Genomic DNA, 17,842 nt, shown 5'->3' on the forward strand with positions numbered 1-17,842 from the left:
CTCACCCCTCACCTATTAGTGTACACAACAAAACGGCACTTACTTAAAAAAACAACCCTCGTATTAATTTACAAGTTTCAACTCATTTTCTCCTTCTATCTTATCGTTTTGATTTCTTTAAAAAGTTGGTGTTTAAATTATCGCTTTTTGTTTAGAGATAGTTTAGACCAGGGATATCAAACTCAAAAGCTAACTTGGGCCAAATAAACAATACTTAACTTTAGGTGGGCCACAAAAAAAAAATCAATGTTCATAGAAACAAATATTTTTATTTTGAATAGTACATTATAATAAACATATATAAAGTTAAATTATTGTTTGATACTTCTTCTCTGCTACTATCTCTCCTATGTCGGGAGAAATTTTATTGGCCGAGACTACTTTCAAAATTGACCCAACGTGAGCGTTATTAATACGGTTTCGGACAGGAGATTTATTTCCATTCATAACAGAAAATAATTGCTCACACTGATAAGTACTTCCAAACATGGAAATAATTTCATTTGCGAATTTTCGAGTATTTTCAAACCTTGCCGGTAAATATTTGTAAAATTTAGGCACACCCACTTCAATGAATTTTGCCTTCAAATTTGAGTCGCACTGAATTTCAATCACTTCCATTTGCATATAACTGGGTACTGAGTCTATATTTATTGAGAAAATCGAATAAAACAAACAAAATTTGACTTCCAAAGAATTAAAATCTTTAAACCTTGTTTCAAATTTTGTTCTAAGATTTGAAATTTTTTCTACATATTTTTGATTCGATGCAGTATTCCTGGAAGGGCAGGTGCCGCAAGCCAATTAGAATGTTACATTTTCGCGTGTACAATTTAAAATTATCCGAATAGTTTATAAATAAAGTATATTATAATTTTATATGCTAGTTTCCTTTCTAATTCACATTTCTATTTTATTTTTACTTTGCGTCGGATATATTGACTGGGCCGCAAAAATGTTCATCTCAGGCCGCATACGGCTCGCGAGTTTGACACCCCTGGTTTAGACTAATAGCTTATGAGAGTTTAGTCAAACATAATAACTGCTTTATTCTCTCGCTGTATTTGTATTCCTGCTTATCTGTTACATTAAGTAAAAGACGATAAATTCAATTAACAGTAGGTTTAATGTTTACTATAAATCCCACTTTTATAATCTACTCACTCTTTTTTAAGCAACACACAAATATGTACTTTTTGTACTGGAAAAGTAAAAATGCGTCTTGTATAGATTTTTTTCCAGACAGATTAATAACAACGTGCTTCTACATATAAACTGTTTATCAAAAATTTGACTAAATATCAAATGAAACTGGTTAAAGAAGCAGAACTCCTTTTATTTCTATAAAAAAATTTTTTTTACTTCTATTTATTAATATATTTATTTGAATTTTGAGAAAAAGTACAAAAAAAGCATGATTATGTATTTTAAAGCAGCTAGAGTATTTTTTTTATTGTCATAAACAGAGTAGCCGAAATATCGTGAAACTTTTTTAACTAGCAAATATATAAATAACCCGAGAAACCAATTTATAGGAAGTTTTCATACATTGTTTTTGAAGCATGCTATTTTTTTAATAAATTAGTATCAAATTGATAATTTTTATTTAAAGTTGATATCGAAGGTAAAATTATTTTGAATAAAAACATTTTTGAATGTTCATCTACTTTTTTAACTTCACAGTTTTATTCATTTATTGAAGTACATTGCGAAGCCATTGTTTTAAAAGTCAAAGTTACTATGCTCTAAACAATCAATAAATTAGTTCGAACTTTAATTTGATGACTTTTAAATTTTCTTTCTCATTAACTTCTTTTTGTGGAAAGTAACCCTCAACAAAATACTAGAGAAAAAGTCCAAATGAAACAATAATTGTAGAAGGATCAACTCCAACAGTTTCACCAAAACTATAACAGTATGGGTAGCCAGATTTTTCAACAAAAAATAAGTACCTTTTAAGTACTTTTTAAGCCCTCAAAAATGTTTTTAATCAGTTTCCAAAAAAAAAATCATAATTAGAATCTGTGCAGCAATAAAAATTATTTTTTCTGTCATAACGTTCTTAATTTATGAACATAATATCTAAAAAATTCAATTTATGAACATAGTATCAGCATTTTCCACAACTTCACATAATCATGATAAAATAATTAGTTTCTGATAAATATTGCAGAGAAAAATTTTGAAAATCATGAATTTTTTGTAATTTAGAACGACAATCAACACGGAAAGAAATTTTTTTTTTTTAAGAGATAGAAAATTAAGCACTTTTTACGAGCCCCGAATAAAAAAAGCACCTTTAAAGGCTTTTAAAAAATGTAAATCAAAAATAAGAACCTTTAAGCACTTTTCAAAAACGCTACGCTCCGTGTCATCTTCCTGACGTAGTAAAGAAGTTATAATGGAAGTCAGCACTTATTCTTATGGCTTTAACTGAGTTATAGAAATCGAGGAAATTATTTTAGTTGAAACTATGTAAAGAGTTTAGAACTTTTTCATCTACTTTAAGGACTGGATTTAACTCATACAAATTGATCCGTTTACTGAAGCACAATACTATCCCAAAATTGGTATTAATTTGAAAATCATTTTCCAAACTGTTATATCAAATAATTAGTTTTTCCTTCCATATTTTATTTTAAGATTTTTTGAGACATTTTTTTCTTAGTGTTACTGCATATGTAGTAATGGATGTGGGAGAAAAATTCCACAGCAGGAACCAAAGGTTTTGTTGAAAGTGGCGCTCTCCAATACCAAAATACTAAAGAAAGAGCTCAAATAAATAAAAAATTATTGCAGGGAGAAATTTTTTCGTCAAAACTATAAAGAATTCAGTGTATTTTTTATGTCTTTGGTCGCTAATGGATTTCATTAATTTTCCTTAAAAAATATTTTACGTAAAAAAAAAGAGACTAATTTCTCCCTTATTTGGTGTAAGAAAATAATAAAAAAGTAAATTTATATTTTTTTTCTTAAAGTATGTTGAGTACACTTTCTCAACACTTGGTTTGCAAAGTTTCTGAAACTGAAATCCACCTTAAAGCAACTAACGAGCATGCGGCTTTCCGGTAAAATCAACCAGTTGTTTTGTTTGGAAACTCCCCTGGTGCTCTAAACCAATCAAAAGTCCTCATCTTCAGAAAAAGAAATAAAATTCCAACCCTCTCTGTTTGCTCATCTTCCCAACAGAGGGCAGTACCAATGAAACTCCTGGTGCCTGGCTTTCCTGCCACGCACCGACGAGTTGTAGTGAAGCCTCAGACACCCCTCCATGCTGTTGCAGGGAGTCATGCCCCCCCTACAGGTGCCACAACAACACCTGTGACTGCTTCTCCCCGACTTTTCGAACCTTTTTTAATTCCCGTATTTCATCACGTGTCTCATCACCCACGTTAGAATTTCAAAACTATTATTTGGGGTGGAAAACATGCATCACTAAAAAAATATATAAATTTAAACCGACACGTGATTTTGTTTGTTTATTAATTGGACTTAAACAATATGAAATGAATTTTTTTCGGACATCATCATCACTAGATGGCTTCTTGGGTTTAAATTCATGTCCTATGGGTCCAGAATATTCCTGAATTATGAAGAGAAATTATCTGACATTGAAATTGTGTACTTTCTAAAAAATGCCACGTTCCTTTCTGGTGAAGAAAGTAAAACCCGCTGACTATGTCGCCCGTTGGGGGTACAGAGAGCCCTCTAGTCCATCAGAAGGTACAACAGCCCCCGTCACACCACCTGCCTCCCCCGATCCGTGTCATCCGTACATTGCTAGTAGTAAGTAGACCTTTTTATGTTACTTCATTCTATTAGTAAGTTTACTCAACTTTTTCATGGAGATGTCATCACATATTTAGCTTGTACAGTATCTGGACAAATTACTAAACGCACTTTAAGATTCTATGTGAAATCTTAATTATCAGGTGATACTTTACAGTTTTATTGTTTCTACGCGACTGAAACCGGTTTGTACTTGTTTACGGCAGTGTATCAATGGGTTAAATTAGACTATATATAATGTAAATTAGACGACTGAATAAATTGGACGATATATTATATAAATATAGAATATTTATCATATCAGGTATTATATTAATATATTATAATAATTAGACCAAATTATTCGACGCACTGTAGCGTTTTAATAACTGAATGTTTTGCTCGAGTTTATAGGCAATACTTTTATATTTAAACACACGTGTAATGGGTTTTTATGCAAGAGAATTTTTATATACTTCCTGTTTGCATTAATATTATTTTTTTAACGTATTGCATTACAATGTTAACCAATTGATACACGAACATAAACAAGTGCAAACAGGTTTGAGTAGCTTCTAAACAATAAAGCTGTATAGTATCGCCTGAAAATTAAGATTTCACATAGAATCTTATAGTGAGTCTAATAATATGACCACGGACTGAAGGTGTGCGTCAAAAATGTAACAACAGGAGAATTCGATTAATTTTATAATTCTGAGAGTTATAAAAATGTTTGTTGCGAGTGAATATCATGAATATGCGTGTCATATAAATAACACTTTACTAAATTGCAATTAGGCAGCTGTGCATGCTGCTTTCTTTAGTTTCACCGTGGCTCTAAATTGCGATTTGTTGATCTCCCAAAGTACAAAAGGTGTTTTGCAAATACTACCCTTATTAAAATACATTTCTGGAATCCTTGTAAAACAAATTCAAAAGAGTATACACACAAGGGGTCGAAGAATCATAACTGAGCGAGAAAGAAATAAAAACGTTAAGGAAATCTGTCGAATAATTTTCGAGGAAAGTGGATTGAAGAGCATCAAAACCAGATTTATTGCAGGATGAAACTTTGAGACGTTTCAACAAATTTAATGTTAAATCCTTTGTTTCATCCGGCAATCATACAGGTTTCCATGCCTCGTTTAAAAGTATTTCCATAGATATTGATAAGCGTTTTTGTTTCTTCATGGTCTACATATCAATTTGTGACCCCAATGTATTGACTTTAAGTTTTAGATGAATTCTGAAAATAAATATTACGAAACACTCTTAATATTAAGAGGGCAAGATCGGTGTTTAATTTTATTTTATAACCGTCGTTGAGCAGCCAACACAATTTTATCGGTTTACGACTTCTAATGTTCAACTCCGTAGCCTTGACACTTTGAACCCAATCCAGAAGACAAGGGGACTCCTGTGTTAAGTATTGTGAGAAATTTGACTTCGATGGAACTAACCCGCATTTGCGTTACACGGAGAGGAAAATCTCGAAAACCTCTCACGGTTAGCCTGACGACAAACAGACTCTAACCCATGATCCGTCTACTACTGAGGATATCTCACGTTAGCATTGTGGTCGGTGCAAGCCGGATGCGGAATTCGTATTGACCAGCCATCGTTGGGATTTAAACCCGTTTTACCTCATTGGAAAGCGGTTGCTCTATTCTCTGAGCCAAATATCAGTGTTTGGACAAGATCAGTGTTTCTTAAAAGCTATGGGTCACGTGCTTAGAGTGTCACAAGTGGGTTAATATGGAGCGATTTTTGATCAAGGCAAATTGTCTTCTGTTTCATTATGCTTTGTGATTAAAATCGTGTTTCATGGATTTGATTATTCAATTAAATATAATAAAAAGTCAACATAATGTTGTCAAAAAACAGATTCCAAAATTCTAAAAATATAGTGTATATTTGTTATAAAATCCATAAACCCTTTCATTAAATTTTTTAGTTTTGTTCCAGTTGTCTTCTGTATGTAAAGAAAACAAACGTAATGATTCACTTCACTAATGAATAATTACTTTTCTTGATTTTAATTTTTCTTTAAAACAAATGCAATCTAAATTATAATAAACGGTAATATTTTTCCTAATCATTAAAAGTCATAGTAATAATTCAAGTATATAATATGTGTTGTTTGTCTTTAAAATAATTTGATGCATTGAGTGGGTAGTTACAAATTCGGTTTCTAAAACGTGGGTTACTAACATTGTTTAGACATTTTTGAACAATTAATTTCGTAATTCATTGAGTTGACGTACATCATTTCAAATTATTTATCCACAAATAAAATTTCGCCGTATGAGTCAAAATTAATTTTATCTAAAACCATTAGTAGGTAATTAAAATATTTTAGTAAGGTCCCCTAGCCCCCTTTTTTACTCCTGGGAGGTGAAGATAAATAGTTTGATACAGTAATTTGCATTCATAATATTGCATTCTTTTGACCTTGGACAGATTGACTTAATTAAGATTTTAAAATTATCTCAATTAGAGTAATGAAAAAAGCTTAATTTCTGTTTAATTTGCATTAAAAATTTTATTGTCTAAAAATAGTTTGAAAAGTAGAAAAATAGAAAAGATAGATAAAAAAGAGAATAGATAAATAGTTTGATATACTAGTTTGTACATATAATATTTTATATACTATATATACTTTTGATCATGTACAGATAGGCTTAATTGTGATTTTAAAATTGTCTGAATTTTGGAGTAACAAAAAAAGCTTAATTTCTATTTAATTTGCATTAGACATTTTATTGTCTAAATTGCATGGAATATGTAGTTTCCAAATATCCTAATTTTGTCAGAAAATCTCTTTTTACATTTAAAAAGGTAACAAAATGTATACTTTAATATTTTTATATTATTTGATGAATATGTATTTTGACCACAACTACACATTTAATCGATATTTATACTTTTATATAAATAGAGAAATGTTAGAAAAAAAATTGTTTAAAAATATTAAGAGTTAGATAAGTTAAAATTATCCTTGAATGCAATTGTAAATTTAAGGTCTAAATTATTACCACCATAAGATGCATTAATCAGAAAGCGTGATAAACAACTATGATTACAGAATAGAATAAAATAAAACAGAATAGAATATGGTAGGATAATTTTCTCTAATTGTCATCGTTTGCTTTTTTTTCAATATTTTCTTTACGAAATGTTTCAAAATAATTTAAATCATACTGTTTATGCTAAGTATGTATCCGTAACCATCTCCGACGGTTTAGGTTAATTTAATGTCATATTTAAATTAACCACTTACAATTTATCATAATAGGAAACATTAAACAATGAAGTGTGATGGGAAAAAATTAAAAAAAACTGAAAATTAGTTTGAGATAACTAATTGCTAAACTTGTAGCAAACAATACTATGTGGCATGCTCTGTAGGCCTAAGAAAGGTAGTTAGAGGATTATTGTTGATAGATTTGAGCAACTTGTTCTACGAGAAATAGAACAGTTTATCACGATACATTTATTACATAAAATAACTATATCAGGTTGCATAATGGTTCACAACGTTTGGTATTAATGAAATAATTTTGTTAATTGCTTAAAAATTGTTTTGAATAGCTATTGCTATTTAAATCTTTTCTAAATTAAACTAAAGTAACTTCAGTTTTAAAACAGAGGAAGAAAGATATAAAAAATTAAAATTTCAGTTTTAAATAAAGGTTCTAAAAAGTCGCGTTTCTCAAGAATTAAAAAATAATCAATAAAAATGAATTGTTAAATCATTCAAAGAACATATTAACACTTTCGAAATCTATATTGTCTATACCAATTTTGCTACAAATTAAATGTTTGGAAAATACAGAAGATCATTTGTAAGTATTAGTTATAAATTATATTAAAGCTAAATGTTTTGGAAGAAGAAAAAAGTTTAATTTTACTGTCAACATACAGATATTATATCATATATCTTGTACTATATAATATTAAAATTGAGTGAGGTGATAATATTTTGTAATTCATATTTGACAATAGCAAACCTATGACATGATGATTAAAAAAAGTAATAAAAATCAAAAAATCTTTCTCGATTGCTTGATGAGCTTCAGCTAGCAAGAAGGGTACCTTTATTATTCATAAAACCCATTATGCTAAATGCATATCCTAATCAAAAGAATGTTACAAGGAATGTTTCTACTATTTAGAAGTATTCATTTATACATTTTGTGGTTTTTAATGGAACATACAATAGTGAAATATTGGTTAATATTAAAAAATAAATTTTAAAACTTTTGTGTTTTTCTGTTCTACTTTTTTATTACCTCTTTTTTGTATCTTCAAAAAAGGATTCTTGATGCCAAAATCCCGACCACTTTTCGACTAGTTAGGGCGCTTAAATCTCTATAGGAGCTTTTCTTTTTTAATTGATGTCTAGACATATTTCAATCGTTTTCCAACAATTATAGGCAAAATTATTTTCGATATTATTGACTGTCTATCGAAATTTGAATGAAGTCATTTACCTGTTGAACTTTAAAATTTAAACTGGAGCTCTGTGTTGCAAAATAAACCAGATTCTTATCTTTTTCTGATCGCCAAATCAAATTAAGTTTTATAGACAAGTTAAGTTTTTATTAGTCAGCATTTAGACCATTTTCTAACTAGAGTACTAGAGTATCCTATTTATAACTAGAGTATCGTTAATCTTGTCTTGATCAAATCTTCGCCAAATCTCAATTCAAAAATCAAGCGCCTTTATAAACTACTACTTTAAACTACTAGCACAATTTGTCACCAATAGAAATTTATTGTTAACCAAGATTTCAAATTTTCTTGACTAACTGGAGTACTTACATTTTAACTGTATCTGATAACAATGCAAGTTATAATTTTTTCTTTAATTTTATGAACACAATTTCTCCTATTTTTATCATTAATTGAAATTTGGAAAACTATTTGGCACATATAAAATTAGCAGACTTAAAACCAAATAGCAGTAAAAAATAAAAACTTTTAAACTATGTTTAAGGGGACTAAATATTTAAAATAATTCCATTTTTGATAGATTTAGAACAAAAATCTGAGAAACGTACAAAGCATTGCCTGTATAATCCAACCATGTTTTTTATTAATAATGAGCCGCGCTCACTTTGTGAAAAAATAAAATCCAATCTTCTTTTAAAATTTAGTTATTTCATATTAACTTTTATTTTATTTACATTAACTGAAACTATCCTGAAATATTATAAATATTTATTTCATGTATAGCTACCACCATGTAAACACAACATATTATGTTTTTTTATTTTATTTAATAAGAATTTCCTCTAAGTGACTGACCCATTTTGGTATTATTTATTTTCAAAATATGCCAGTTATTTAGTGGAATATCAGTATAACTTATAATGCAGTGTTTTGAAATTGTTTTTAAATGGAATAAAATTGAAAAAACTGATTTAGGTTCACAAATGTATTCAGACAACATCGTAAAGTATATAGTTTATCAGGAAAAAGTTAATTAAACGATATAATATTTTTGACAATGGAAAGTTGGACTAAATCGGGACTTAAAGTTTTTTTTTTCCTAAGCTTTATTTTTTCCCTGCTTCAAGTTTTATTTGAATGATAAATTATCTCTTTGACTTTAAAAATAGATAATATTCAATGAGAAGGATCGATATTTTGGAGGGTATGTAACCTTTTTTTTAAGTATTTCAAAATGGATAACTGTTGATACTAGTAGATTTTGAAGTCTTAAATAGTATAATTTTTTAAAATATTTTTGATTCACCTTTGACTTTCTATACACAGTTCCTCTGAAAGTATTTCTGTCTTAATAATGTTAAGGTGATAGTAGTAGAACATAAATATCAGTCTGTTGCGTAATTTATTTGTTTCACAAAAAGTATATTCCTTTAATAAATTGATGTGTTTTACTGAAAATTTCCAAAAATTTACAGTTTTGATCTCCTAGAACTTCGAAAATTTTTTTTTGCAAAAATTAAAAAAAAAACATGTTTAAATAAATAGTCTCACATAAAGAAAATACCCTGAACAAACAAAACAACCAAAGACTATATCCTGTTAAGAACATATTTTCAACAAAATCAAAAATTTCAAGTATGCATTCCTGTTTCCCTTTTAAGATATACTCCGGCTCTTAAATAATTTAAAATAAGTGCTAAGAAAGTGTTATCAAAATATTAACTTGCCTAAAAGTAAAGGAGATTTTTTTTTCAAGCATTATTTAGTGTTCATGAAGACTTGTTTATTATATATTTGATCCATTTTATGAGGACTTATTAAATATAAAACTATTTACAAATTTCACAACGTTTTTTTTCCCCATCAAAGCATCAGGAATACTACAAAAATTTTCATTTATATATTTTCAATGGTCACCTCTTGTGATAAATAAATAAATAATAAATAAATAAATAAATAAATAAATCTTGAAAAAGAAACTTGGTCGTATTTATAAAATTTCCAAAGCAACAGGTATATTAATCATTTAAAGAATTAGAAGTATATTCTAAAAATAATCAAGTAGCGGGTCTATTTATTGAAATTTGCGCAATTCATACATGCAAAAGTCTACAAAGAGTGCAAAATTCTTGAGAGAATAAACAGTTTTTTTAGGAAATTATAAAAATTCTGCAAAAGGTTTTGTTTTTATGTTAAAAATGTTTTTTTTAAACAATAGAAGCACCCGGTACAAATTTTTTAGAAGCCACAGCAACCTGTTGAACGAGATTTGTAGACATTCGCATAGGCTGATAGATTTTTAAAAGGTAAGAAATTTTTTAAACGTTAAGTTCTATGATGAGAATTAAAAATAATTGATTTATAGAAAGACAAAATAATTCCTAAACTAAAAGTTATAATTTTAGTTTAAATAAAGTCCCTTTAAGGAGTTTTGGAATAACACAGGAACATTTGAAGCATTGAACACAGAAGTAGAAAAAAACGAGCCTGTATTCACAAAATTAGACTTTTGATGAAAATTTATTAATTTATTTTTAATCATATAAAATATCACGATCTTACAGAAGTTTATATAATTTATTTGCAGGAATTACGAGAAATTAACGATTTTTATTCATTAGTGTTCTATAAAGTATAAAAAAAAATCTTGTTTTCTTTTTAAATCTTTATCAATAGCATCACTAATTAAAATATAACTTTTATTGAAATAAAAGAAAACTGCTTATTGCTATTAGGTGCAATAATCTTTTTTTATAGAGTTAGAAAGTGAAAATTAACTTTTAAAGCTTTAATTTTTTCCCAAATTCCCACATGGTTTAACATTTGCCATTTCAGGCGTATTAGGACAGATTTGTTCGCCACTCTTTCAGGGTCACCCTATTAGGTGGGCCAACGTTGATCTCACAGTAAAGGAAGAAAAGAACATCCATTCCTTGTCTCGGATTTTAACCCGGAACCTTTCTGATGCAATGCCGGTTCCCTGACCCCCTACACAGTTCGTTTGGAACCTTTAAAATACATACTTGTAAATTTATTCATTTTAAAAATGACTGAGAAGAAACACAATTTTACGGACAATTTAAGAAATTATGAACCTACCCAAATCAAAAATTTTTATGGTTTTCCACTGATGGATCGACATAATCTTGATGGTAACCATCAATAATTTTACTATGAACCATTATATTTTTTGATAGTAACCAACATAAGTAACCATCATCTTAATGTAGGTATTCGGACTGATTTTTGAGGGTCCAACATAAGAACTTGTTTTGATGGTTTGCTCATGTCAAACCATCACGAATTTCCATCATAGTATCTTAGAAATCAAATTTTGGAACGATCATAAACAACCATCCTCCCAATGTAGGAATTCGGACTGATTTATGATGGTCCAACATAAAAAAAAAACCAAAGTGTTCTGATGGCATATTCCTGAGAACCAAAAAGAGTTCCCATTAAACCGGCATGAAAATATATAGTTGGAACTATCACGGATCATCGCGGATTGTCGGTCCATGAGAGTCAAGTTTCTCTTGATGGTTGACCATCATAGTATAAGGAAGCATTTTACATCATGGAAATTTATTGGCACATCAAAAACCATGAACACGTAAGGGAAAATGTTGGATAATGGTGACCATCAAATAATGTTGGACCATCATGCATCGCACTGAAACCAACATAAACCATCAAAATATTTTGATGGGACCATCAGGCCATCAAGAATTTTAACTTGGGAAATTAAGAGAAATTTTATTCGAAAATATATCCAAGACAAAAATAATTCAAAAATAATGTTCCAAATTGTCTCTGGTAGAGGGTTTAATATGAGACATTACACACTCTGCAACAGAAATGCAGATGCCACGAAATGCAGATATCTAAACAAAGTCCCAACAATTTAAGTGTATCGCAAATGTTTTGGGGCAGTAAATCTAAGGTGTAGGGACACTAAATCCCGCCCCTCTCATTTGGTCAGTTCTTGACACCAAAAGGTATCTCTGAGAGAAAGCGAGCTCTGTCATGAGCCTCGTGCTCTGCAGAGATCAGATCTGGAACTCTGGCTAACCGCTTCATCTTCTGAACTTTGATTACAAGGAATCTCTCAAAAAAGCCACCCCGAAGTGAACTTATGTTTCAGACATACTGGGAAACGGTATCTCCTCTGAACAATAAAGTTGTGAAGTCATTGTTCAGAGGAGATGCCAGTTCTTAGATACTATGGCACTAAGATCTCAGCCGTTCACGTCAGATAAATTAGGGTATTTTTCTAACACTTTCAAGCCATAAAAGAGCTCACCTGAACTGGCACTGATCAATATTTGAAGCTGGAATGATCTTATATTCTTCTCAGTGTCTTAATTCAATCAAAAGATGATTCTCATTGCGTTCACATAGAACGAGAGAATAAAAAAAGGCCCAGTGTAGCTGCTTTAAAATTTCGGAAATGAACCACAATAGTGATCAGAGTTTCATAGTCATGCCCTCCAGGGTATAGGACTGAGATCGAAAAAACCTAAGTAAATACCTAAATAAACCTAGAAAAAACCTAAGTCATTAATTTTATTTTCATGAATGGCAATGTGCATTAACGTAGGGCTGTGCTGTTCAAGAAACTTCTTGAAGCTTAGAAGAGTACTCTGTAGCCTTGTAATTGTGAACCCATTACAGAAGACAAGGGAACTCCTGGATCAAGTATCGGGAGAAATTAAGACTTCCGGGAGGACTTTTTGAACGGAACTAACCTTCATTTACGTTACATGGAGAGGAAGATCAAGAGAACCACCCACGGTTAACCTGGTTACAAGGGGACTCAAACCCATGATCCGTTTACCTCTAAGTTATTTACGTCAGCACTGCGGTCGGTTTGATCCAGGTGCGGAATTCGTATCGATTAGCCATCGCTGGGATTCGAACAAGTTCACCACATTGGAAGGCGAGCGCTCTATCTCATGCGCCATCATGTCTCATGCGTACATTTTGTAAAAAAGTTAGACAGATATAATTTTTATGAGCTAAATAAACATAAAAATAAAAACTATATTTTATGTAAAGCACTTGATTCTCACAAATTCGGCCATAGATCGTCAATTCTTTTAAAAAGTATTATTGACTACTAGGCATCGTGTGTGTCGCAGCCCCGAAGACACTATAAAATATAGACATGATTCACATTATACACGTATCAACACTGATTCTTTTTCTATCGTACTATTTAGGAGGGGGATAAATGATGGACGAAGATCGAGAAATGAGATTAGAGAGAGAAGGAAGGCTTTAGGGGGGGAGTTGAGATAAGGTATTAGCTAACGACACTATGAAACAATAATGTGCAACATTGCTTATCTACTTGCCGAAAATGTGTTGTTTCACCTTTCAGACCACACCTTTTATAAAATATTTATACATTTTAGATTGTTTTACTAAAAGCAACAGATAGAAGGGAATGGCTGGTTTAAAAATACTTAATTGAAGTTGGAAAAGATGGTTTTTTATTTTTAATTTAAAAAGAAAGGTCTAAGAGAAGGGTATACAGTCCCTAGATAAATTATCAGACGCACTGTAAAATTTTATGTAAAGTCTTAATTATCAGGTGGTACTCTATACAGCTTTATTGCTTTTACGAGACTTCAGTCGCGTACAAAAACAAAAAAAAACTGTAAAGTATCACCTGATAATTAAGACTTTACATAAAATCTTATAGTGCGTCTAATAATATGGGCGTGGACTGTACGTGTCAGATATTTTATGAATATGAATTAGAGATAAAATCTAAAAAAAAAAAGATACTGTTTTGAACTAAGTAAATCAGTGCTCTCTATTCTAAGAAACTTTATACATTCAATTAAAAAGTGAAATAATATTCTTCAAAGTTTTTTTAATTTTTTTCGTGTACGGGACAAATTTCCCTATTCTCTGTCGCTCACCAACCCCTATGATTGTTTCGCAATAATTTCTGTTTCTTCTCAGAAAACAGTTTTTCTACTAAATTGAAAATTAAGGCCGGGATAGCCTGGTTGCTTAGGCACTGGGTTCATGTCCAAGAGGGGTTCGATACCCACCAGCCAAAGACTCTCCGTATAGTAAATGGTGACCGATGCACGTATAATCTGTCAAGTCACAAAGTCCTCCATGTTCTCAACAAATCATACCTCTGGGGAGCACTGATACAGGAGTTTGTCTTCCGGATTGGATTCAAAATGACAAGGCTACGGAGTTAAACATTAGTAGTCGTAAACCCAAAATTGGATTGGCTGCTTAATGACGGTTTATAAAATAAATTTAAAATTATTCACCTAACATATGTGTACTAAAAGGATTTTTTTCCCTAACGCTTGTGACTCCCCTTCCCATGTTCAAATGTTATTGTCTATTAGTATTATAAATATTTAGAACTATTGAAGAACAGAAGTAAATTTTCTGCGTAATTATTTTTTTAAATAACATTTATATTGCTATAACATAGTATTGTTCAAACAAATTTGATGAGTTTGACAACTGTCATTTAATATTTTCGCTAACCAAACGAGCGGATGTATTAAATACTATAATTTCGGCTCTCGTCCGATCACCGATGTCAAACTATTATCGACGCAAATGACGTTCAAAAATTTTTGGTTTTAATTGAAACAAAAATAGGTACTTTTCGGTTAGATAGGTGTAAGCGATAAGTCGCCACAGAATGTAGACTTCCACGAACTGTTTCGTTTTAATTTTTTTTTTTACTTTATTTTTTTAAACGTAGAACAAAATGGTCATTTTCATAAAATTTAATAAAAATAATTTTAAAAAATTTTTTTGAATTTACTTGTACCCGGATATTCGGAAAGTACCCTCCTCCCAAAAAAAACCGGTGATAATATTTTTAACCGGTGATATTATTAATATTTTAATCAATTTGATTTAAACTAATTTATCGAGTGGAAATATTAAAAAAAAATTGTGATCGCTTTATTACGATCACTGGTTACCCATTAGTCAAATGCTTTTTTTTTTCTTTTCTTTATTGACTGCGTTAAACGTCACAACATTTCAAATCATGAATTGCAAGAACGGTCTCAATTAATGTTTGTCGTCGGATTGGTTTTCAAATCCTGCCTACTGTACGTGTTTCAAGACGTCACAAAATACTTTTCCTTCTTCAGTATTCATATTTATATTAAAATCACAGTCAAGCCAGTCATTATACGTTAATCATTAAGATAATATAAAAATACTTTAAATTATTATTATGTAAATACGTTAAAAATGCCTACTGGCGAAAATAAAAAGAAGAACAGCAGCAGTCGCCATGGCAACGCATGTGCAGTGACGACGCATGCGCACTGTTTACTATTACTCTTGAACACAGTTGAAAAGTGTCATGACGTCCAAATGAAGTGCTCACGCCATCAAACTCAAAACACGACCCATTTTGCCAATGGGTAATAATCTATGCACTAAAAAGCAAAATTAACGGATTAATGGTACTCATTTAAGAGAAACGTAAAAAAATCGTCATTCTATGATTGACGTTAATAATTCTTAAAATATTTCAGTAATATACTCTACTGGTGTAGTGGTCATTGGTGCAGTTTTAATAGATACCAAAGATACTAATATAGATACAATATATTATATTAGTACCTATTAAAACTGCATTAATGCAGGATGGTTTTAATAATAAACACTTTGGAAAGAGTTTTCTTGCGATCCCTCAAAAGAAATAAGTACCGAAGAAAATTGTCTGGTTGTGACTTTCATTGAGTTGACCGCGAGCAATAGCATCATGACAATGCATATAGTTAATCCCATGAATGAACAATAACGTGTTTCGCTTCATCTAATAATGTAAAGCCACCTGAAAGGAAAAAAAATAATAAAAAATAAAAAATTCGAAATTAATTTAGATATATGTCTTTCAGTTTAGTGCGTGATTTTGTAGTGTTGCTCATTACTGATTTATCAGTTATCATCTATTTTTTTTTAACCGCGTGCTTAGCTAGTTCATTATAAAATAAACTAAGAGAAAAATATTCTTTGACAATTGCATTATTATTACAATAGCTATGGTTACTTACAATAAAAAGAGACAGCTATAAGTTGTACATAATGATTTTTTCTTTTTATATTTTCTACAAAAATACTTTGTATTTAATCTTAATGCTTTCCTTTCTGCACCTGAGCAGAACCATCATTTAACGGGTAACTCTAACCTTTTACTTATGACTGGTATAACATGTGTACCAAAATGGTACATCATATTAAGCGCCGTAAGCAAAAGGTTTAATATTCTAACAACAGTTGATTTTAAAAGAAGATGAATTCAAGTGCGTATAACTGACTTAAAGAACGGATCTAAATAACTTTTTATGTAATACAGAAGAAGCATATATATTTTTTTATTAAAGTGCCGAAATTAAAATGTATAAAAATTTAAATTTTTATGCTTAGTAATTATGTAATTTTTAATTTTCAATTCATATTTCTCATCCCCTCAATTCTAATGAATTCAATTAAAACATTTATTACCTTTATCTGTATTACAACAAGGAATGGGTGACTATGTAATAGTCATGCCACGTCAAGAAAAAGCACTTTTTTTGAATAACCATAAAGTAAATATGGAAATTATATGAGGTACATACAATGATTGAGCTGATAAATAGGTCAGGATAGTGTCCGCCTTTTCTTAGTGAAACATTTTTTTAATTCCATCCTGAAATAGACTAACTTTAGATTATTTTAATCCCTACTTTGCTTTTACTAACTTCAATAATAATTAAACGAAGTTTAATAAACAGTTTTCGTTTCTTTTTGCAAAATTATTAATTCGTGAAACTAAATGTGCATAGTTTTCAGTACAACTTTTCACATGGACTTTAAAACCTAAAAATATAGGCTTGGGGCTGTAGTCACTGAATCCCCTTTTTACATAGGCAAAAACACACACAAAAAAAATCGCAGACACAATGTTCTTAATCCTTAAAAGTCTTTCCTTCAATTATATTGCGTATACATATCACAATAAAGATAAAAAGGATAAAAAGAAAAAAAAGAGGAAAACGAAAAAAGTTGAGAAAATTAATAAGTTTTATTTACTGCGTTTAAACTGCAAGGGCATAGAACCCTTAACATAAGATAAAGAGACAAAGAAAGAAAAACACAAGAAAAGAGCACAGAATCGAAAAAAATAAAGGAAACAAAATTAATTAACTAAAAATAATTTTAAACAAAAAGTAAGAAATTATTTTTAAAAAAATTATTAAAAATTATCAAAAAGCAAATTAACAACGAAACAATTTATGCCACAAAATTATACCCATAAATATTAGTGCTTTTTGACATTATATTAATATCACTAAAGCATACATGCACGCATTAAAAATTTATATATATATATATATATATATATGTATAGTTTATTGTTATCTCGCCCCACCCTATTTTAGGGCATACGAGAGTTGATACATACACAAATCATACATTAAAAATACGTAAATCTCTAAAAGTTACATCAACAGTGAATATAAAAGTCCGAATATCTAAAATAATGTTCAGTACAATTCTATAAAACAAGTTAAAACCAAATAAAATAATAAAGTAGTAAAAAGGTTAAAAAAAAAAAAAAATAAAA

The 17,842-nt window shown here is 29.9% G+C and overlaps 1 protein-coding gene across 1 annotated transcript in view; it reads left to right on the forward strand.

Annotated features, from left to right (window-relative positions):
* The first annotated feature begins 3,203 nt into the window (after nt 1-3,203).
* LOC107448712 (transcriptional repressor scratch 2-like) overlaps nt 3,204-17,842 on the forward strand; it is a 40,656-nt gene continuing 26,017 nt past the window's right edge. The window contains exon 1 of the mRNA XM_043050145.2: nt 3,204-3,786. Coding sequence (XP_042906079.1) covers nt 3,636-3,786 — 151 coding nt within the window. The 5' untranslated portion in view covers nt 3,204-3,635. The remainder of the gene's footprint in view (nt 3,787-17,842) is intronic.

The sequence above is a fragment of the Parasteatoda tepidariorum genome, chromosome 2, assembly GCF_043381705.1.
Source record: "Parasteatoda tepidariorum isolate YZ-2023 chromosome 2, CAS_Ptep_4.0, whole genome shotgun sequence".
NCBI lineage: Eukaryota > Metazoa > Arthropoda > Arachnida > Araneae > Theridiidae > Parasteatoda > Parasteatoda tepidariorum.